Source organism: Primulina tabacum, chromosome 12 (assembly GCF_025594145.1).
Source record: "Primulina tabacum isolate GXHZ01 chromosome 12, ASM2559414v2, whole genome shotgun sequence".
Classification (NCBI taxonomy): Eukaryota; Viridiplantae; Streptophyta; class Magnoliopsida; order Lamiales; family Gesneriaceae; genus Primulina; species Primulina tabacum.
Window position 1 is genome coordinate 28,905,632 of NC_134561.1, and position 16,870 is coordinate 28,922,501.

General features: G+C 39.8%; 1 protein-coding gene across 1 annotated transcript; it reads left to right on the plus strand.

Annotated features, from left to right (window-relative positions):
• Positions 1–13,960: 13,960 nt before the first annotated feature.
• LOC142520310 (uncharacterized) lies at positions 13,961–16,568 on the plus strand. The gene is made up of 6 exons (XM_075623311.1): positions 13,961–13,991; positions 14,489–14,827; positions 15,027–15,340; positions 15,485–15,683; positions 15,827–16,005; positions 16,152–16,568. The coding sequence occupies exons 1-6, from the start codon at positions 13,961–13,963 to the stop codon at positions 16,566–16,568; spliced, it is 1,479 nt and encodes a 492-aa protein (XP_075479426.1).
• The last annotated feature ends 302 nt before the right edge of the window (positions 16,569–16,870 follow it).

Below are 16,870 nucleotides of genomic sequence, written 5' to 3' on the forward strand. Positions count from 1 at the left end.
TTTCATGTATGAACCGAAATACATCAAAGAATTTTCAGAAAACATCACATGCAGATTTCGGTTTTCTTGTGCAGTTCACGGCTTCCTCTTGTTTTGTGATTTCAGGTGGATGGTTCGATTCCAGGCTCTCAAGGCAACATCTAGACATGTTATAGGATGGATTAGGATCACTTCAGTCCATTGTTTCAGCCCCCATGCTTGCTGGAAATTCGAAAATGACAGCAACTCCATTTGTGTCCATTTGTGCTTGAAAATCTGATGTTGCGGTCATAAGGGAATAGATCGGATCTTGGCTGCCCTAGGGGCCTATAGCCATGATTAGATCACTTCCCTAGCATGTCTAAGCCGTGACTAAGTCGCCCTTTTGGTGTCTTGGTCCATGGTTAATCGGTTTTTAATTCAAACGCAAGAACAGCCCCTCCCCTTCTCGGCCCCTTTGATTTTGACAGCATGTGTTGGTTCGAGTATGGTGGAATGGTGTGGATCTTGGTTGGCCTAAAGCCCTTAGCCACGGTTCACACCATGCCCCAAGATGTCTAGATCGTGCCATGGTCAATCAAATGGCCACTGGAACGAGACGAGACAACAAGCAAAGCACAACACCCCTCACGCGCGCAAAGGTGCTCTCGGGTGAATCTTTTCGGTTGGTTGCTGGAATGGTTAGGATTGTGGCTGGCCTATGGCCCCTAGACATGGTTCAAATCATTCCTTGGGATGTTTCTAAAAGGTTTTTGTCGGTGGTTCAAGCCCCAATGGCCATTAGCCTCGCAAAACGACGCAAGCAAACCAAGCACGGTTGCTGTATTTTTGGGACAGCAACTTGCTGTGTCGGTTCAGTGGCTCGTTCGAGTTCTCGGTTGGCTTTTAGCCTATGGCCTAGGACTGGACAGTGCCTCATTGAGTTAGGAAGGTCATGTTTTTGACCGTTTGTAATTCGGATCATTTTTGAAGTCGTACGAGAATTTACGGTGCGATGTGCCAAATTGACTCTCGAAAGAGCGTTTCATGTTTTGGCCTCCATTCACCTAGATTTCGGCCCTCACCATTTTAGGAGCATTATTTTATCATTTTAGGCGTATTTTAATCATGACTACATGACGGTTCAGTGTTGGTTCGGGTTGGTTCGGAGTCATGATTAAATACGAAGTCGGTAGGCGTAATTCACATTTTAGAATGTTATTGCATAGTTTGGTCCCATAAATCTATTGCATATTTTTCATGACATATTTAGGTTGCAGCGAACTTGGGAGCGATCCAATCCAAGCAGTAAATTATTACAGGATATTTAATTGTGCCATTTAATTATATTACGTGCATAAATATATAAAATGTTCATTTTTGAGATTATGCGATATTGCTTGTGGCCATTTCACTATCATGGGATTATTGCTAAATCCGGTCGCCAGTTACCGGTCAGTTGAGTTTGTTTCACCCAGTATACTGTGGCTACAGTCTGATCAGACGTTTACTATTTTATCTGGTCACCAGTTACCGGTCATGGGAGCATTTTATTATCCGGTCGCCAGTTACCGGTCAGTTTCAGTGCAGGGGCCACTTGCGTATACCATAATCTCACCAAGAAAATTATTACAGGCTATTTCAGTACAGGACTCCAAGGAGCAAACCTTTTTACCATGATATTTTCAATTCAGTTATGCACGTATTATAATTAATCATGACACGACACTTTTACGATATGCCTCATGACACGACATTTTTATTCCATAAAATTTTACAATAGTATTTACTCGTTATTTACGATATATGCATGTTGAGTCTTTAGACTCACTAGACTTGATTGTTGTAGGTTCTGATGATGCCGGGGCCGAGGGCGGGGACCAGTGAGCTGGCTCGAGTCGACAGTAGTAGGACCCGATGACCTCAGTTCATCATTTATTTTTAATTGATGGCTCAAACGTTTTAATTACTGTTGGAAAAACTTTTTACTGTTTTTTCAAAAATGTTAATTCTTCCGCTGCCACATTGAACATCAAACTTTATTTATAAGTTCATTTATGAAGGAGGCAATTTTAATTATTTAAAAAGAAAAATTTTAAATTTTCCGCAAATTTCCAAGTAAGGATTTTAGGCCTTTACAGGTGGTATCAGAGCGGTGGTTCTGTATAGGGTTGTACTACTACTGACCCAGAGAAGCTCACGAAGTCACGTCTTCGGTCTGTAAGTTTATATTTACGCATTTTCTTTAAAGCATGAATTATTTTCTTAACCTCATGATTTCATGAAGCATTTTATGTCCAGATTCATTTTATTTGTTCAGTATTTAAATTTAAATAAATTATGGAATTTTGCATGTTAGTTACGTATGGGTTATGTATGGAACAGTATGCCCCCTAGACGCATCCCTGAGCGCCAAGATGATGCATTTTCTAGTGGGTCTACGGCCGATCTTGCGCCATGATGTTAGGGTGTCTGACCCTACTTCTTATGAGATCGCTGTCTCCAAATCCCTAGCCGCAGAGCAGGATCAGCGTGATATCGAGAGAGATCGCTTGGGAAAGCGACCAGCCCAGGTACCCCGCACCACCCTCCTCCTCAGCAGCATCAGCAGCAGAACAAGAGGCCTTTTCACGGGCCGCCTAGAAACAGAGGCCAGCAGCAGCGGGGACGCCCAGCCCCGAGGGTTCCTGAGCGCCCAGTCTGTCCTAAGTGTTCACGTCGCCATCCTGGAGCATGTTTGTACGGCTCAGGAAAGTGTTATAGGTGTGGTAGTCCAGACCACTTATTTCTGCAGTGCCCTCATAGGAACCTGCCTACCCAGGGCAGAGTGTTTGCTCTCCATGCGACGGAGACGAACCCCGATACTATGCTGATGACAGGTACCTTAAGCTTTGAGTCTGCATTTGGAACTTAATGTTTTGGGTTAATATTTTGAACATAGAATTGCGTTAGGATTGCATGCTCTACTTTGTAATATTTTGGAAATCTAAGTTAGAAGAACTTCAACCTTTGCATGTCTATAAGTTCAGTCTTTGTAACTATTGGGTTCAACTTAGAGTTCCGATCTTTCAGGGAGAATTTTTATATCCGGTTTCGCTACGAAGGCCTTGATAGATTCAGGGGCCACTCACTCATTCATTTCAGAGGTCTTTGCTAATTTTCTCAAAGTTAAGACCATTGGGCTAGATATAGCCTATTCCGTAGTACTGCCGTCTGGCGAGGAGATGGCAGCCACAAGTGTGATCCGAGACATAGATCTTGAGCTCCATGGCAACCTTGTTTATGCGGATCTGATCGTACTGCCGATGCCAGAGTTTGACATTATACTAGGGATGGATTGGCTACTGCGGAACAGAGTTTTGATTGACTTCCAGCGGATATCTGTTCTAGTCCGACCGCCTGGAATGACGCAGTTCTTATTTGAGCCAGACAGGTACTTTCCTCTACCAGGTATTATTCCATATGTTCAGGCTAGGAAGCTCATGCATAGAGGGTTTCGGGCGTTTCTAGCAACCTTTGTATCTGTTCCCGAGGCACCCAGTCAGTCAGCATTAGATGTTCCGATTGTTAGAGACTTCTTAGACGTTTTTCCTGAGGACGTCTCTGGTATGCCACCTGAGAGAGAGGTGGAGTTTTCCATAGAGCTTATGCCAGGTACGGCTCCGATCTCAAAAGCACCGTACCGACTTGCACCGACAGAGATGGCAGAGCTTAAGAAGCAGATTCAGGAACTTCTTGACAAGGAGTTCATTCGCCCTAGTTTCTCACCTTGGGGCGCGCCAGTCTTGTTTGTTAAGAAGAAAGATGGCACGATGAGGCTTTGTATTGACTATCGGGAGTTGAACAGGGTTACAATGAAGAATAAATACCCACTTCCGAGGATTGAGGATCTTTTTGACCAGTTTCAGGGAGCTTCGATTTTCTCTAAGATAGATCTGCGTTCCGGTTATCACCAGTTGAAGGTGAGAGATGCTGATGTTTCAAAGACAGCTTTCAGGACTCGTTATGGTCACTACGAGTTTCTTGTGATGCCGTTCGGTTTGACGAATGCGCCAGCGATCTTCATGGATCTCATGAATCGCGTATTTCAGCCATACCTCGACCATTTTGTGATAGTATTCATAGATGACATTCTCGTCTACTCCAAGAATCGGGAGGATCACAGCAGGCATCTGGCCACAGTGTTGCAGACATTGCAAAAGCACAAATTATTCGCAAAGTTCAATAAATGCGAATTCTGGTTAGAGAAGGTGGCGTTCTTAGGCCACATTGTATCCAGCAGTGGTATTGAGGTAGACCCAGCGAAAGTTGCAGCAGTCAGAGATTGGGTTTTGCCGCAAAATGCATCAGAGATCCGCAGTTTTCTTGGCTTAGCAGGATATTATCGGAAGTTCATTAAGGGATTCTCTTCGATTGCAGTTCCACTCACAGCACTGACCAAGAAGAATGTGAAATTTGTTTGGAGCGAGGAGTGTCAGAAGAGCTTCGATACTTTGAAGCAAGCTCTTATCTCAGCACCAGTTTTGGCAGTGCCGTCAAGGTCCGGTGAGTTTGTTCTGTATACCGATGCTTCGAAGCTCGGTCTTGGCGCAGTATTGATGCAGCATGGGAAGGTGATAGCTTATGCTTCTAGACAGTTGAAGACTCATGAGAAGAACTACCCTACCCTTGATCTAGAGTTGGCCGCAGTAGTTTTTGCCTTGAAGATTTGGAGGCATTATCTGTATGGAGAGAAGTGCCAGATCTTTACCGACCACAAGAGCCTCAAGTATTTCTTTACGCAGAAGGAGCTGAACATGCGTCAGAGGCGTTGGTTGGAGCTGGTGAAGGATTATGACTGTGACATTAGCTACCACCCGGGTAAAGCTAATGTAGTTGCGGATGCATTGAGCAGAAAAGTCGCAGTGATGGCTCATTTGACAGTGTCGAGACCTCTTCAGATTGAGATGCAGAGGTTTGATCTTGAGACTTATCCTCAAGGTAGAGTTCCCCGTCTATCTACCTTGACCATTCTGTCTTCCCTTTTGGACCGTATTCGCAGTGGTCAGTCATCAGATGAGCAGTTAGCAAAGTGGAAGCAGAGGGATGAGGCCAAGGGCAGTGTCTTGTATTCAGTCAGTGATGGTATTGTGAGATACCGAGACAGGATATGGGTTCCTAGCAGTGATTCTATCCGAGCAGATATCTTATCAGAAGCCCATGCGTCGCCGTACTCTATTCATCCAGGGAGTACGAAGATGTACAAGGATCTGCAGCTATTGTATTGGTGGGCAGGGGTGAAGAAGGATATCAGGCGATTTGTGTCCGAGTGTCTAACTTGCTAATTAGTGAAAGCGGAGCATCAGAGACCAGCAGGTTTGCTCAAGCCTCTCCCTATTCCCGAGTGGAAGTGGGAGAATGTTACCATGGACTTTGTGACCAGATTGCCGAGGTCAGCCAGAGGATCGAATGCTATCTGGGTGATTGTAGATCGTCTTACCAAGTCAGCGCACTTCTTGCCTATTAAGACGACTTTCACCATGGTTCAGTATGCAGAGCTGTATATCCGAGAGATAGTCCAACTCCATGGTATTCCAGTTTCTATCGTATCTGACAGAGATCCTAGATTCACTTCCTCATTTTGGAAGAGTTTGCATTCGACTATGGGTACGAAGTTGCTTTTTAGCACAGCTTTCCATCCGCAGACAGATGGGCAGTCAGAGCGAGTCATTCAGATTTTAGAGGATCTTCTCCGTGCTTGCGTCATTGATTTCTTAGGGAGTTGGGAGTCGAACTTGCCATTGGTTGAGTTCACCTACAACAACAGCTTCCAGTCTTCCATTGGTATGGCTCCGTATGAAGCACTATATGGCCGCAAGTGTAGATCTCTTGTTCATTGGGATGAAGTAGGAGAGAGAGCAGAGTTGGGTCCAGATATTATTCAGCAGACTGTCGATGTAGTAGCCCGGATCCGTGATAGAATGAGGACTGCTCTGAGTCGACAGAAGTGTTATGCCGATCAGCGGAGGAGAGATTTAGAGTTTGCTGTCGGCGACCATGTCTTTGTGAAGGTGGCACCTATGAAGGGTGTCATGAGATTTGGCAAGAAAGGGAAGCTCAGTCCGAGATTCATCGGACCATTTGAGATCCTCGACAGAGTTGGGACGCTAGCTTATCGTGTGGCTCTTCCGCCGAATTTGGTCGGAGTACACAATGTGTTCCACGTCTCCATGCTGAGGAAGTACATGGCAAACCCTTCGCATGTCCTGAACTTTGAGCCGTTGCAGCTTACTCCGAACCTATCTTATGAGGAGAGGCCAGTGCAGATCCTAGACAGGCAGGAGAAGAAGCTTCGGAACAAGCTGGTTAAGCGAGTCAAAGTCAGATGGCTCAACCATTCAGAGGAGGAAGCTACATGGGAGTCTGAGTCGGAGATGAGAGATCGTTACCCCGAGTTATTCAGTGAGTTTTAATTTCGAGGACGAAATTTCTTTTAAGGGGGGAGGATTGTAGAACCCGTAACTTAGACTACGTATAAACCATACATAATTCTAGTATTTAAATTAAAATGATTTTTGTTGCATGAGTATTTAAAGTTAATTATTTTATTATTTCATGCAGTAGTTTGATTTTTACCATTTCAGTTATTTCAGTGAGGCCGGACAGGAGTTGGAGTTTTGAGATAGAATTAAAGATTTAGAAAACATTTCCGGAATTTATTTTAGCTAGCAAGTAAGTTCATTTGAGTTAATAAAGAGGTTTGGGGATTTAATTTAATTACTTGAGGTGAGTAGGAAATAAGTTCATTTAAGTTCCAATAATTAAGGGTTTAATTCACTAAATTAATTAAAGGATTAGTGAGGCTTTTAAGGGTTATTGATTTACTAGATAATCAACATTTTCCCTCCATTTATTAGTGAATTTTCGGCCACCTTAGATGTCTAGACCATTGCCTTGCCAACTCATCACCCTTTTGACCCATTCCTTGTTGTTTTAGCATGCTAATCTTTTTAATTACTAGTCAACCTTATTTAATTAATTAATGAGCATTATATTAGTCTAGATTAGCAAGGATTATCGGCCAACCCTTTCTAGATCCATCCAAGAAGGCTTGATAGCAACTAGAATTCGAAATTCAAAAAGAGTAGACTTGGTCTTGATATCTTTCCCTATATTTTGCACCCATTCTCCTCACTCTTTTAACCACTATTATTCCCCCCTCCATCACCTAAATTCAGAGTGTTCTTGAGAAGAAAAATCGTGGCTAGCACTAGAGAAAAGAAGAGAGAAAATCGAGCAAGCTAGGGAGAATAGAAAGCGCTCCACTCCTCCGCGCCGGATCGTCTCTTCTTTTCGTTTTTCTTTCAAACGAAACCAGGCATGCATATATTCTTCCTTGACTCTTCAATCAAGTCATACTATCATTATTTTTATGCTTTATGATAATCATTTCATGTATGAACCGAAATACATCTAAGAATTTTCATAAAACATCACATGCAGATTTTGGTTTTCTTGTGCAATTCACGGCTTCCTCTTGTTTTGTGATTTCAGGTGGATGGTTTGATTCCAGGCTCCCAAGGCAACATCTAGACATGTTCTAGGATGGATTAGGATCACTTCAGTCCATTGTTGCAGCCCCCATGCTTGCTGGAAATTCGAAAATGACAGCAACTCCATTTGTGTCCATTTGTGTTCGAAAATCTGATGTTGCGGTCATAAGGGAATAGATCAGATTTTGGCTGCCCTAGGGGCCTATAGCCATGATTAGATCACTTCCCTAGCATTTCTAAGACGTGACTAAGTCGCCCTTTTGGTGGCTTGGTCCATGGTTAATCGGTTTTTAAATCAAACGCAAGAACAGCCCCTCCCCTTCTCGGCCCCTTTGATTTTGACAGCATGTGTTGGTTCGAGTATGGTGGAATGATGTGGATCTTGGTTGGCCTAAAGCCCTTAGCCATGGTTCACACCATGCCCCAAGATGTCTAGATCGTGCCATGGTCAATAAAATGGCCACTGGAACGAGATGAGACAACAAGCGAAGCACAACACCCCTCACGCGCGCAAAGGTGCTCTCGGGTGAATCTTTTCGGTTGGTTGCTGGAATGGTTAGGATTGTGGTTGGCCTAGGGCCCCTAGCCATGGTTCAAATCATTCCTTGGGATGTTGGTAAGAGGTTTTTGTCGGTGGTTCAAGCCCCAATGGCCATTAGCCTCGCAAAACAACGCAAGCAAACCAAGCACGGTTGCTGTATTTTTGGGACAACAACTTGCTGTGTAGGTTCAGTGGCTCGTTCGAGTTCTTGGTCGGCTTTTAGCCTATGGCCATGGACTGGACAGTGCCTCATTGAGTTAGGAAGGTCATGTTTTCGACCGTTTGTAATTCAGATCATTTTTGAGGTCGTACGAGAATTTACGGTGCGATGTGCCAAATTGACTCTCGAAAGAGCGTTTCATGTTTTGGCCTCCATTCACCTAGATTTCGGCCCTCACCATTTTAGGAGCATTATTTTATCATTTTAGGCGTATTTTAATCATGACTACATGACGGTTCAGTGTTGGTTCGGGTTGGTTCGGAGTCATGATTAAATACGAAGTCGGTAGGCGTAATTGTCACGTTTTAGAATGTTATTGCATAGTTTGGTCCATAAATCTATTTCATATTTTTCATGACATATTTAGGTTGCAGCGAGCCTGGGAGCGATCCAATCCAAGCAGTAAATTATTATAGGATATTTAATTGTGCCATTTAATTATATTACGTGCATAAATATATAAAATGTTCATTTTTGAGATTATGCGATATTGCTTGTGGCCATTTCACTATCATGGGATTATTGCTAAATCCGGTCGCGAGTTACGGGTCAGTTGAGTTTGTTTCACCCAGTATACTGTGGCTACAGTCTGATCAGACGTTTACTATTTTATCCGGTCGCCAGTTACTGGTCATGGGAGCATTTTATTATCCGGTCGCCAGTTACCGGTCAGTTTCAGTGCAGGGGCCACTTGCGTATACCATAATCTCACCAGGAAAATTATTACAGGCTATTTCAGTACAGGGCTCCAAGGAGCAAACATTTTTACCATGATATTTTCAGTTCAGTTATGCACGTATTATAATTAATCATGACACGACACTTTTACGATATGTCTCATGACACGACATTTTTATTCCATGAAATTTTACTATAGTATTTTATTCGTTATTTACGATATATGCATGTTGAGTCTTTAGACTCACTAGACTTGATTGTTGTAGGTTCTGATGATGCTGGGGCCGAGGGCGGGGACCAGTGAGCAGGCTCGAGTCGGCAGTAGTAGGACCCAAGGACCTCAGTTCAGCATTTATTTTTAATTGATGGCTCAAACGTTTTTATTACCGTTGGAAAAAAATTTTACTGTTATTTCAAAAATTAATTCTTCCGCTGCCACATTGAACATCAAACTTTATTTATAAGTTCATTTATGAAGGAGGAAATTTTAATTATTTAAAAAGAAAAATTTTAAATTTTCCGCAAATTTCCAAGTAAGGATTTTAGGCCTTTACACATACAAACACAACAATAGCCGTATAACTCCGGTGAGAAACACATTCCCAGTATAAATCATGTATACATGCAGTCATATAAACAGATATAAAAGCATGAAGCAAATATCAATAACATGTATCAAATCTGAAAGACATGAATCAATGTAAAACAGCAAATCAACTCTGAATCATAATCTCTGACTCGACTCTTTCCTAATCTTGGGATCCCAATCTGAATAAGAACGTAAAAATCTCTCACCTACTCTCCCGATCGCGGTGACGGTACGTTCTTATTTACGGACTTTGGTCCTGTCCATATTGAATCTCGGCGATAGAAGATAGCTGGATATCAGTGGTTACTGATTTGATCACCTCGTCAAGATTTGCCAGTGATAACTCAGCATCAGAATAAAGTACAAGTTCTGTAGTTGAAGATGGAGGAGAAGAGGATAATGGTTGTACATTCTCTGAAGTAGAAGCAGTTGATTGCTTGGAAGACACAACAACTGGTTCTTTGGACTGCTCCTGATGTTGAGCTGATTGTTCAGCCAGCTCTTCAGTTGAGAGATTTTGAGAGTCTGATGGCAGATTCAGCTCTTGGTCCATTTCCCATTGTTTGATTTCCAACAGGAGATAGAAGATCAGAGTCCAGTTGGTCATAAACAGCTTTATCATTGAATGCGGTTGGACTGGTAGGATCAAAATTGAGTCGCAGCTGACTTAGCATTTTCTGTAACTTCTTTTCGCGCACCTGGTGGAAGAAGTATTTCTTTCGCTCCAAAGCTTGAACAATTGAAGAAGCTTTGACCATTTTAAGCACAAATTTCTCCAGTTTTATAAACTTCTCCAGAACTAATTTCTTCTGAAGCTGCGTAGCAAAAACTTTAGTTCGGAATTTAAGCCATTCGTTATAGACTTTCATCTTTGTGAATGAAAACTCATTGATCTCTTTCCAAATCAGATCAATATGAGTTTGAATTGGGTTTTTAGGCCTGAGCTCTTCTTGCATTTTCCCTTTGCCTTGTGAATCAGTTAGGGCATGAGAGATGCTTAGCCCTGAAGTTGTTACATCAATTCTTTCTCTGATCACTACATCTTTTGGTCTTGCGATTGGTAGAGGAGTACGACCAGTAATGGTGATTAATGGAGTCTTTACCCCAGTCGATTTCTTCTCATCACAAGATTTGGTGATCTTCTCCTCTGATTTAGCAGCAGATTGAGGTAACTGATATCGCTAATCACTTGTCACAAGAAAATTCAAAAATTGTTGATAAGAATGATTTAGAGAAGATTATTGAAAGACCTGTTGAATATTATAGTATTATATTTTCTCTCTCTAATTCGCAGACATCTAAAATTGCGCGAAAACTTCCTCCAGATCGTCCCAAGCATGTACTCATAAAAAAGGGAGGAAATATTCCAGGGATATGGATTTCCAAGAAATTCAAAGAAAACAGTTACATGCTGAAATTTGCTATGAAAATACTCAAGTGGAATAAAGGGGAAAAAGTGACCATATTTGAACCACCATGAGCAACAAGAAAGAATGAAGTCGAGCCAGCGACAATAAAAACAGGCGCTGATTGGGAGGCAACCCAAATTTTAGTTCTTGTTATTTTTTATTTTGTTACAGTAGAGGTTTTCAAACAAGGCGTGGCCACGCCTTGTTGAAACACCTCTACTGAATTTAAAAAAAAAATTTGGATCAGTAGAGGTTTTCACACAAGGCGTGGCCACACCTTGTTGAAATACCTCTACAACTGGGAACGTATTTTTTTTTCTAAAAACAAAAAAAAAAACAAATTTTCTTAACCTACTTTTTTCTCTCTCTTTCTCACAGCAGCCTTCATCGTCTCTCTCCAAATCCCCTCTCCCATCTCGCGCCACCTTCTCCAGCATCGTTGCGTCCCACCAGCCGCTCGCCGCTTGTCTGCTCTAACTTCCATAACCAAGCCTCGCTCTCACTTCTCCACCGCCGTAGTAGATGATGTTTCTTTACGATGCTCAACATTTTTCAGGAGAGTTCTCTAACTTTTCCTACTATTTTATCATTTTAGTTGAGCATCTATTTTTTGTCATTGAGGACAATGTAAAGTTTAGATGTGGGAGTTTTTGATGTTTTTGATTTGATTGTAAGAAGTTTGACTTGACAGTGGAATTTTTGATTTTTTTTATTTGACTTTTAGTATGTTGATTTAATTTTTCTGCGTTTTGGGTTAAAAAAAAATAAATAAAAATAATAATAATGACATTGTTAGTTCCAAGAACCTAGTTCATTTGTTATCTCTTTCTTCTGAATCTTGATTGCCTCCGATGTGAATAAAAAAATGATGTTTTCTTTGCGTGCAAATGTTTTTGCATTCTCACTTTTGCATTATGAATAAGTGCTCTTGATGATAGTTAGAGAGGACAAGTGTGTAGGATTTAACACAATTACTATAATTTTTTTGGTGAGCTTTGAGCCTATGAGCAATCATGATATCATGCTCCATTTTTTTTGATTGTGTGTTGTCATTGCATTGTTAATTTTTCTAGAACTTGCATTGTTATACATGTCTTTGTCAACACTTTGTGGTGGATTAGGTGCGTAGAAAAAATGATAAGGGTATTAGGTTTAAACCATTTTCTTTCGCATCATCTAAGCCGTTCTTTGAGCTTACCCTGATTCATAGACCCCTAGTGAACCAAGTTTGAGCATCAGCCTTTTTCTTTGAATAAAAATAACCACATTACAAGCTGTGATAAATTTTTTTTTTTGGTTATCACCCTTTTTTGAACTTTGAATTGGAGAATCATATAAACTTTTCACAAATAGCATCACTCAATCCAAAATAGTGTGAATTGTTGGGATTTAGTCAATCTCGAATCCTTACAGTCACCGTAAAAAAAAAGAAAAACAAAAAGGCAAAAAAAAAAAAAGAGAAAGAAGAGAAGTAGACGAAGTGAGAAAGAAAAAAAGAGCTGAAAAAAAGAACAAAAAAAATGATCTTGATTGTTATATTGAGATATAAGAGTTTTTGGATACGTTTTTATTTGTGTGAGAAAAATTTGTTATGGTTTCTCCAATTCCATAGCTCATTGTTTCCTTTTATCCTACTCACCCCCTAGCCATGTTACAACCCATTTATAGCCTTTTTTGTTTGTGTATTTTAATTCATTCATTTAGTGGAAGGATGTGATATATTTGCAAGCCTATGGTAAAAAATTTTAATGCATTTGAAATGAGAGTTTGTTGATATATATCCTAGACACTAATTAGCAGAATGAGCGAATCTTGTGAGGAGTTGTTAAGTCCCATGCATTTTAATTTCAACACATTCTGACTGCAGTGATTGTTCATGATGTTATTTTGTGAGATACTCTGAAATTAAAATGTCTTGTTGCATGAAAAAATGTTTCTGATAAGTAGAGGAAGCGGAAGGATGACGAAAAATTGAGATAATAAGTTGATTTATTTTATGCTTGAGGACAAGCATCGTTTAGGTGTGGGAGATTTTGATAGGCTCGTAATAGTTAGTATTTTTATTTTCATATTTCCCATTATTCCAACATCCGATATGTTTAATTGATACATTTTTGTGTAATTTTATTGTAGGAGGAACTTTTACGGTCTTGGAACAAATTTGAGTTAAAAATGTGATGTTTATCACATTTGAAGTTTCCAAGATAGATTTTGAAAGAGAATGGCCAAACCAGAAGAGGTCCTGGAACAAGGCGTGGCCACGCCTTATGATTTTTTTTCAGCTGCCTAAAATTGCAAGAAAGGAAAAATCCGATCTTGTGAAGATTATGCAAGATTTGAAATAATGAAACTTTAGATAAGATATTATCTATTATTTTATATTTTAAGATTAAGATTTAGGGTTAATTAAGAAATTAGTGGGCTATTCTATTTTATTATTGGACCCAAAAATATTTCCTTTCTTGTCTACACTAATCAACAAGAACAAGGAGGCGGCAGCACAAGAAGTTGACAAGCAAGGAAGAAGAATTCCAACGCAACACCACAAGAATCCAACGTAGCTGAAGGCGGAAGACTTCCAATTTTCTCCCAACAAAATAGTTTGCATTTCTTTATGTTTTCTTATTGATTTTTTATGGATATTGTAGATCAAACTATGTTAGGCTAGTTTTCTTAGTCTGATTCAAGGGATAGTCTACTATTTAATTTTATCACTATGAGGTTTTTGCACTTTAATTTATTATTCTTGTTTGCCCAAGTATTTGTTGGATTTAATTATATGAATGTTATACGTCAATTAATCTGACAATTTAATTTGATGTATGATTTTCTAATGCTAATCATGAATTCAGTGATCCGTAATTGTCATGAACGATTGGTACGTGAGTAGCAATAGGTTATATGTGTGGTGCTATTATAACATGTGTAATCTAAATAAATCGACAGAATTAGATCTTCCAATTGCAGCTATCTCGGTTGTTAGATTTTAGGATTAATCGTTTTCACGAAACTAAAATACTATCTTTAATTAATATGGAACGCTATCGTGCCCAGTTGATTATTGGTAAGTTTTGAGTGGTTGCTGGGTTTTGTCAATTAATTTAGAAAAACACAAGAATTTTAGCGACTATCCCTATTATTCTAAGGTTAATTGCTTGGAATTACATGAATAAATGATTGGTTAACCGATGAACAGTGAGATAATTAAATAGTAGAATCTCCTTGAATCAGTATTTTCTCATAATAAATGCTTCACTTTATTCTCGTCAATTAATTTTTATTTCTAGATTCAGTATTTTCTTGCTTGATAATTTTAGCTTTGGTTATTTTATTTAGTTATTATAAAAAACAAATCCCCCTTTTTTTATTTTTATTATCAAAATAAATAAATCTACCATTCCCCGTGGATTCGACCCTACTCACCATTACACTCGTTTTTATTTAAAAGGGTAGGAATTAATTTGGTGGTCAACGACAGCACACCAAATTTTGGCGCCGTTGCCGGGGAACGATGTAAGGATAATTTGTTTTGATGTTTTTTGCCTCGTTCTTCTCGTACAGGTGAACTCGAATACAATCCAAAAATCGAGAAGACAACTAAGAGATTGAGAAAAGAAGCAAGATTAAGGCGTGAAAAGCAACCATCATCATCATCTCCTGATTTGGACGCATTATTGCACTCCGATGATACAGAAAGAGAATCAGACGTTGATCTTGAGATTGAAAGAATTGAAAGTGACCAAGAAGAAATGGCAGGACAAGCTCAAAGAAAACTCAAGGAGTTAGGTAATCCTAATGTTATTCAACAACCATTATGCATTCAATACCCTACTACTGATGCTACTTTTGAATTAAAATCTGGCTTGATTCATTTATTGCCTACTTTTCGTGGTCTTGCAGGTGAACATTCCCATAAACATCTGAAAGAGTTTCATATTGTTTGCACAACCATGAAACCGCAAGGGATCACAGAGGAACAAATTTCACTGCGAGCTTTTCCATTATCTTTAGCCTCGAGATTGGCTCTACTACTTGCCTTCTGGATCCATAACAACTTGGGACAATATGAAACAACAATTTTTGGAGAAGTTTTTCCCAGCTTCACGAGCAGCAAATATTAGAAAAGACATTTGTGCGATTAGACAGCTACACGAGGAAACTTTGTATGAGTATTGGGAGAGATTCAAGCAGTTGTGTGCCAGTTGTCCACAACACCAGATTCCAGAACAACTACTAGGTCAATATTTTTATGAGGGACTCTCGCTTTTTGATAGGAACATGATTGATGCTGCAAGTGGAGATGCATTGGTGAACAAAACGCCTCAAGAGGCACGAGCTCTAATCTCCAACATGGCTGCCAATGCACAGCAGTTTAGATCTAGGCAAGATAACCCCCCACGACAAGTTAATGAGGTAAGCACTAGTCCTATTGATCAAAAGTTAGATTCTTTGACATATCTTTTGGAAAAGTTGGTTGTAGGACAGGTACAACAGGTCAAAGCTTGTGGGGTATGCATGATGGTTGGACATTCGATGAACATGTGCCCTATACTACAGGAAGATCCCCCACAACAAGTTAATGCAATCGATGGATTTCCTGGACAACCTCAACGTCGATACGATCCATATTCTAATAGCTTCAATCCAGGATGGAAAGATCACCCGAATTTCAGCTATAGGAATCAAGGAGGTCAACAGGGATATCCACAAAAAAATTATCACAAACATCCGTCACCTGCGCAAGCCTCTAACTCAGGTATGTCCCTAGATGAAATTGTGAAGGCCTTAGCTGAGAACACTCAAAAATTTCAACAGGAAACGAGGGCTAGCATTCAGAATTTGAGCCTCAAGTGGGACAGTTGACAACCTCAATTCAAAAGTTGGAAGCACAAAATTTAGGTAATATACCTTCTCAGACAGTGGTGAATCCAAGAGAGAATGTGAGTGCAATTACTTTGAGAAATTGTAAAGAATTGGATGTTCAACAAATTGGGATACAAGCATCAGCCAAGCAAAAGGAAGATAACATGTTTCTGCAGTCATTCAAAAAACTATTCCTATCAAATGTAGTGATCCAGGTATGTTTTCTATCCCTTGTACTATTAGCGATACTAGACTTGAGAAGGCTATGTTGGATTTAGGTGCTTCTATCAATGTCATGCCTGATTCTGTTTATAATTATTTGGAACTTGGACCTCTGACTGAAACCAACATTGTGATCCAGTTTGCTGATAGGTCCACTGTTTATCCTAGAGGTGTAATTGAAGATGTACTTGTGAAAGTTGAAAATTTGGTTTTTCCTGCTGACTTTTATGTGCTTGACATGGAAAAAGATGTTTTAAACAGTCAAATTTTGCTAGGAAGACTATTTTTGAAAACTTCAAAGTCTGTCATAGATGTTAATAGTGGTACTCTTACTATGGAATTTGATGGTGAGATTGTTAAGTTTAATATTTATGATACCATGAAATATCCTGTTAGTGAAAGCACTATTAATACTCTTGATCTCGCTAATCAATTGTCACAAGAAAATTCAAAAATTGTTGATAAGAATAATTTAGAAGAGATTATTGAAAGACCTGTTGAAAACTATAATATTATATTTTCTCTCTCTGATTCGCAGACATCTAAAATTGCGTGAAAACTTACTCCAGATCGACCCAAGCATGTACTCATAAAAAAGAGAGGAAATATTCCAGGGATATGGATTTCCAAGAAATTCAAAGAAAACAGTCACATGCTGAATTTTCTATGAAAATACTCATGCGGAATAAAGGGTAAAAAGTGACCATATTTGAACCACCATGAGAAAAAGAAAGAATGAAGTCAAGCCAACGACAATAAAAAGAGGCGATGATTGGGAGGCAACCCAAATTTTAGTTCTTTTTATTTTTTATTTGTTCCAGTAGAGGTTTTCCAACAAGGCGTGGCCACACCTTGTTG